At 40.1% G+C, this 7224-nt stretch overlaps 1 protein-coding gene across 1 annotated transcript in view; it reads right to left on the reverse strand.

The window, feature by feature from the left end:
- The window catches only part of LOC148369065 (DENN domain-containing protein 2D-like), a 34738-nt gene extending 27809 nt beyond the window's left edge, over nt 1-6929 (reverse strand). The window contains exons 1-4 of the mRNA XM_088330990.1: nt 6591-6929; nt 1933-1996; nt 1750-1836; nt 1571-1636 (exon numbers count right to left, since the gene is read on the reverse strand). Coding sequence (XP_088187116.1) covers nt 1571-1636; nt 1750-1836; nt 1933-1996; nt 6591-6620 — 247 coding nt within the window. The 5' untranslated portion in view covers nt 6621-6929. The remainder of the gene's footprint in view (nt 1-1570; nt 1637-1749; nt 1837-1932; nt 1997-6590) is intronic.
- Nucleotides 6930-7224: the final 295 nt, after the last annotated feature.

A 7224-nucleotide genomic window follows, 5' to 3' on the forward strand; every position in this document is an offset into this window, starting at 1 on the left:
TTCTTTCATAATGAAGGATTACCTCTCTAATGATAGTTTTATTCAAAAATAGCAATATGCAACTTATTGATATGCGAGTGCAGATTCAGAGTGAGGCACTCAATCTATTAACGTCATGGCTGAGGGCGACGTTGAGACCAATGTCTCTGGTTTGGCGCACACCCCAGCCACAAACGATACAATTTGTAATAGCATTAGCTAGATAACAGCAAGTTAAGCCGTCCATAACCTTTTTTCGTTGCATGGACTTTTTGTAAAACAGATGATTGACTATATGGCGCGCGAGTGCAGCGGCTTCAGGGGCTCCAGTTCGTCTTTTGTTTTTCAGTGTTCTTTTATCCCTCACATTTTCCCTTCGACTCCTTTTACAACTACAATAACATCCACAACATCCCGAGGGATATACAGAGACCACCGGATCTCCCTGGGTGATCTGCCTGCCGACAACGACGGAGCAAAAGTAAAGGCTGCCGGTCGGGCCTAGGCTAAGAAGGCGACCACACGGACCAGCGCTTCCAAGCATGTTCCTGACTAATGCCTGATCCATTGTCCACAAAATGAGTGAATTTGAGCTGTGGATCGCCACCAACAACTTCATCCGAAATTGCAGTATTTTTGTCATTACGGAGTCTTGGCTTCCCCGACGCCGCAGTCCAACTAGCAGGACGCACGCTTCACCTGCACGAATGAGACGGAGACTCCGGTAAAAACAGGGGTGGGGGACTATGCGCTACAATAACAGCCGAATTATTGACACACACTGCTCACTCGATATAGATTTTCTAGCATTATCGTGTACTGTAGACCCTTCTATCTGCTGAGAGAGCTAACTGTGGTCATTGTGGTTGCTGTTTCCGTTCCACCGGATGCTAACGTTTCACCGGATGCTAACGTTGGCATAGCGCTAAATCTCCTACCCGCTACGTACTATCAAAAACAGCAGCTTGCACACCCCGACGGAGCTTTTATCGTCGCCGGCGACTTGAATCAGGCATGCTTAAGGACTGTACTTCCCAAATTCATTCAATACGTGGACTGAGCAATTAGGGAAAAAACACTGGACCGTGTGTACAGTAAGATCAAACATCTAGTTGGATCCGGCCATCTCTGTCTGTCCCTCACCTCCTCATACACCCCGCTTCCGGAGGAAAACAAAGCCTATGCAACAAGGACAGTACAAACATCTTCTTTGTTCCTTTATCTCTTTGTTTTCCTTATTCTCACTGTAAAATGTGGACTGGTGTGCCACGTACAATTTCGTTGTCACAATATATCCCATGTTGTAACAATGACAGTAAAGGTATATTCTATTATATTCTGTATTGATGCTTTCATTCAAAAGGACCAATTTATAGACTATAAGTTAAGGTACTACAATAAACGTTTTTTTTAATGCTACAGTTTATATACTGCTTTTTTTTGCTCTGCCAATCAAACAATGAATAAGATGTACGGTAATTTTTTTTGTAAATCTGACTGTGCCTCACCAGACACGAACCTTACCGCACATGAATGCTTATTCTTCATCATGCTGTGGTTACATACTTGGAGAGAACGGATGTTTGTGTACCTGTTTGACTTGCTAGGGCCTGAGTGCTGTGTGATTGTGAAGCTGCAGCTCCATCTTGAGATGTCCCTGTGAATAGAAAATATAGCTCATGTTGAAAGATACCATTGTTTCTTTAACCTGTTGGTGGCCTGTTTTAATTCTCATCTTTTAGTAGAATGTAGGTTAAAAGTGATAATTACTTCTTCTAGACAAAGCTCGAGCAGATGAAAAGGACCATGCACTTCTTTGCCGTGGAAATCCAGCTTCTTCGAAATTGGTATTCCTTTCTGCAAAGGGTGATCATCAGACTAAAGTTTACTTTTTAGATGTGCATCAAATGTGTCTTTAGTGACTTTATATTCTTTGGTTTTACACAAGCTTACTTTTAATGCGTAAAGACGACAAGCTGATGCTCCTCCTGTGTCGAAACGGCGGTTGCTCTGTTATCTATGTGAACATGGAATAAAAATATATGAAATAAAATTAAAAAAAAAAACGGGGGTGTCATACATCATGTTATATTTTGTAACTTTGCTGTTCCATTTCAAGAAAAATGAATAAAATTTTGAATGTAGGCAGTGTCTGAAACTCATGACAAAAAGTTACCGGACAGCCAACTCTGGAAAGTTGGCTGCCCAGCCATAAAGTTGCCTGCCCCATTTTTCACAACTTGAAACACAATAAGACGACTAATCGTAAAAACAAAACAAAACATTGTTTCAAAATATTAAGGATTGATAATCAGAATATATAAGAGAACAACACTTTAAAATTAAGTTTATTATAAATCTACTTATAACATTCATTGCATGTACAACATGACATCGCTGTTTTCCATCTGCCATCAGTATGTACCTGTATTTCCTCATCTTCATTCATGCAATGTTTGTGTTGCGTCTTCTCCTACAAGCCACGTCAACTCCTCTTTCCACGAGTCTTTTAATGTACGTTTACGTTTTGTAGCGTCATCAATTTTGTTAGCTTCTTTTCAATTTCTGGGGCTGAGGTTTTGGCTTGATTCCTAACCACTTATCCATTTTTCTTGTGTTCTCTGTGCGTCTACTTTGGAAAATGATATGCAAATGCGCGACCTTATAACGCTCGGGAAAGTCCGAAAGTGCAAAGTTATTCGATGCGGACTTCTGATTGGCTGCCGAGTATGCAATTTGCCAAACAAACCGAAATTCCAAAATTTCCAAACCGAACAAAGATTTCCAAATCGGAAGAAATCAAACGTTTGATTTGAACCCCCCCCACCACCCCCCCCCCAAAAAAAAAAACCCCGAAAGATTTTATTATTTTTAGTTTTTTCTTGAAAAAGTTGTCGGCCACCCGGGCGTAGATGTTTTGTAAGTTGTACGCCCGGCGTAAAAGATGCACGCAGACATTATCTCAAACACTGGTGTAGGTCAGTTTATTTGTGAAGTCAACCCGAATAAATTTCCCCAGAATATCGTGTTGTTTGGGCTGACACTAGTCCAAACACATTGCTCTGATTAGTAATGTTTTTGTAGAATATTTGTTTAAATAAAAGCAACAAAAACAACAACAAACAACACCACCACCACCACCAACACCAACCGCAATACCAACACCAACACCAACACCCACCAACCACCAACCACCAACCACCAACCACCAACCACCAACCACCAACACCAACACCAACACCATCCGCTGCTCCGACGCTGGCAATTCCTCCTCCGCAAGTCGGCCACCGACATCTGTCGACTTTGTGGGGAGAGTGAGGAATCGGCCGAACACCTATGGGTCGATTGCCCCGCCTTCATCGCGGACCGTCAACGATGGGCAGTTGGATCCGAATTCGCGGAACTCGTAGCACGACCGAAGCGTTCCATGTCGTTCCTAAAGATCATCTTTAGACGACTTGAAGCGATCTAGCAGCAGCAGCAACACCAACACCAACACCAACATCAACACCAACACCAACACCACCACCACCACCACCCACCAACCACCAACCACCAACCACCAACCACCAACACCAACACTACTGACAACGACAACCACCAACGCTAACACCAATGCTAACGCAAAGCCACCATTGCCACCACCACAACCACCAACTGCCAACACCAACCACCAACACCAACCACCAACACCAACACCAACACCAACACCAACACCAACACCAACACCAACACCAACATCAACAAAAAAAACAACAACAACAACAACATGCAACATTTACATGTTTTGGTCCATCTAATGGTGCAGCCAATTATGCTACGTTTCCCCTAAAATGACATAGAAAGTGCCCTGGGCTTTGTCAACACATTGCCATTGGCGACTATATCCGTCAATAAAAACAATGGGTTTAAAGCCAAAGACATCTATTGCCATCAAAATGTATTGGCTTTGAATCTAATATTTTCAATATATTTCTTCAAAATATCAAGCGTTCCAATATTGAAAGTATCTTCGTTTTTTATTTTAAAGGGGTCCTTTGTGTTATTCTTCTGTAATGTGTGGTGCAACCAAAAATGAGGGCTAATGAGCACAAGGAAGAATACAAACTACGGAGAATAAAAGTAACCAAAACACACCCTTCTCATCTTTTTGCCCAGCCTTTTTCAAGTTTTTTTGTTTATTCAGGCAAGATGGGGGACATTTATGTTAGCACCCTTCAAGATATGAGTCTCATATTGTATAAAATAAATAAAAACGTCCTGACCCAGGAGTAGTTAATAAAATGCACGTTCATCTAATAGTTTATGTCATTTAGCTTATTGTTTATATGAATATTTTGTTTACTGAATAAAGTTTTTTCACCACTAGGAAGTGCTACATAAAACACAATTTCTCTTTAAAATAAAGACAACACAAAGACCAACTATAATGCTGTAGATTAGCTTCACACAGTTTTACATGTTCTGCGCAATAAGCGTATTTGATCTTTTACGCCGTGTTTTTTTTAACTTATTTTTGTAATTTGTGAGTAGGTGTGTGTGTGTTGTAGTAGTAGTAGTAGTAGTAGAAGTAGTAGTAGTAGTAGTAGCAGTAGTAATAGTAGTAGTTAGCATAGTAACCCAGCCACATGAGGGAAAACTATACACTATTACGTCTTCCAAGAAGAGCACATGAACTGCTGAGGCATTCATCTGTATCTGTTGGATTAGACTTCAGTAAAGCTTTTATCTCACTTGGCTGCAAGCAGATTTACTTTTTTTTAATCACTTATCCTCAGGTTCTTTATATTGAAACAGGCGAATGTCTATCAGGAGCTTGTAAGTACCAGCTGAAGGTTAGATAGTGTACATTTTGTTGTTTGACTATTTGACATTAATTTGGTAGCTTGAGACGTTGTAGTAGTAAGACATTTACTAGGGTAAACATTTTTTCAGCTCTATTTTAACATAGTAATAAGTTGTTCAGACAAAACCGAGACATAAGTACTGCAATGGTTTTGCAAGGTTTGAGTGTGTAGAAGCTGTAATGGATATGACTTTAAACTCCCATATCTTGAATGTGGAAAACGACCAAGAATAATAAAAATAATAATTGAATTTTACGTTTTTTCCAGCCAATTCCATGATGTGATGTTTGTCCTTGGGAAAAAAACCCTCTTAACAAACTAAAACTTCAGAAGAAGGATGGGCTCACATAACCACTATATTGTGGAAAAAGTTGAATCCATCCATTTATTTATGTTGTGTTGCACTTGGTGAACTGGAGCCCATCCCAACTCTCGTTGGGTGAGGGATGGACTCCCTCTTGAACTGCTCACCAGCCAAAAACATGAAATTGATACACCAACTTTTATGGTAAAAATAGACACCCATAAACAATTTAGAGTCTTCAGTAACATACATATTTGTACACTCTTACATATTTGATTCAGTTTCGCTATTTCTTCAAAGGAAATTCAACATCCATCCTGTCATTTTTTTTGCTGTGTTGCATATAAATTATAATAGGGTTGGGTAGGGTTACTTTAACTGGATTACTTTCAATTACTTTTGGATTACTCCAATACCAAATATGCTAATAAAAGACAAAAGAAACTAAATATGAATAAAATTATGACTCACAACACGTGGTAAGCTTTCTCTCCTGGCTTTGATCTCTTTGATCTCCGGCAAAACTAACATAAAATGCGACAGAAACAAAATGAAAATAAATCCAAACAGCTTGCCAACATCATTTTTGCCATTCCATGTATTCCGTTAGTCCCCAAGTCTGCACAAAATGTATTCATTTTATTCATATTTAGTTCCTTTTGTCTTTATTGGAGTAATCCAAAAGTAATCGAAAATAATACAGTTAAAGTAACCCTGCCCAACCCTGATTATAAGTATTAGTATCACATCAACCCTGTCCTTCAGCAACTCCACTGGCTCCCAATCTACCAGAGAACCAATAGCAAAATCCTGCTCTACACCTACATGGCCGTTCATAACCTTGCCCCGTCCCTACCCCTCTGACCTCCTTCACACTGCCACGCTTTCCCAGACCCTCAGATCATCCTCCTCCCTCCATCTCACTACAGTATAACCCCTGCCCGCCTCAGCTTTCAGCCGCTCTGCCCCCCAGCCCTGGAACACATTGCCGCCTGACCTCCGAAATTCTGCGACCCTGTCCACTTTCAAATCCGGACTCAAAACTCACCTCTTCCGACTTGCTTTTTCTTGACCATCTTCCTCTTATACTGCCTCTTTTAACTCTTATGTGTTTTATTTGCTATTTATTACTTGTTTTACTCTTGCTTTTGTGTTGTGTCCTACTATATGTACAGAGACCTGAAAGTTACTTCAAATACAATGTATTATTATTATTATTATTATTATTATAGTATGGAAATACACTGCAACTCAACAAATGTTTTTTTCTCCACAATATTGGATGTATTACGTCACTAATCGTTTAAGGTCCATCCCTGTTCTAACACACAGAACAATTCAAGGGTTCACCTGTCGTCATCAATTTATTGCATTAATCAGTTTTGTCCTATAACTAGTTCAATATTACAGCTGAGATAAACCTAAATCAAAGATCAAAGTCATGAAGGACCAGCACATACCTCTCTTGTGTAGTGCGATGTTGCGTCCATGTCTGAGCAGCTCGGAATGACTATTCTTCAAGTGAATAAAAATCAAGGTAATGTCATATGCTTGAACGTGCCAAACCCACATTTAAGTGATTATTTTCCACCGAATTGGGGCAACGGCTTTCTTGCTATTAGGCACATATATGAGGAAGTGCACTTGTCGAAGTGTTGTCAGACTTCACTCTCAGGCTCTCAGATTTCCTCTTTCTTTCTGAAGTAAAAAAAACATTGAAATCTGAAACAAACTACCTGTTATATAAGTCACTTCTGATAAGAACCCTTCTGATAACTGACACACACATGAACACGATCCCGAAAGTAAATTTTATCATAGGCAGACTTTGGAACTGAATAGAGTTTGGCAGGAAAAAACAGCTGTGAAAAATTGTTGTTGGGGCAGATCCAGTCAGGGGGAGGGCCCATATTGTTGCCCGACTGGTTTATCTGATGGAGGCTGAATAATTAACTAGATAGGTGAATAACATGAGAACATTTTAAAGGTGGGGTGAGGAATTTGAAATCTTAAGGCTGCAATTATTACTTTAGCCCAGGAGATGGCGGCAGAGTAACACATTATCTGTGTGCATTGCTTAGACATGCTCGAATA

The sequence above is a fragment of the Urocampus carinirostris genome, chromosome 3 (assembly GCF_059441175.1).
Source record: "Urocampus carinirostris isolate Australia breed hairy pipefish chromosome 3, RoL_Ucar_1.0, whole genome shotgun sequence".
NCBI classification, from domain to species: domain Eukaryota; kingdom Metazoa; phylum Chordata; class Actinopteri; order Syngnathiformes; family Syngnathidae; genus Urocampus; species Urocampus carinirostris.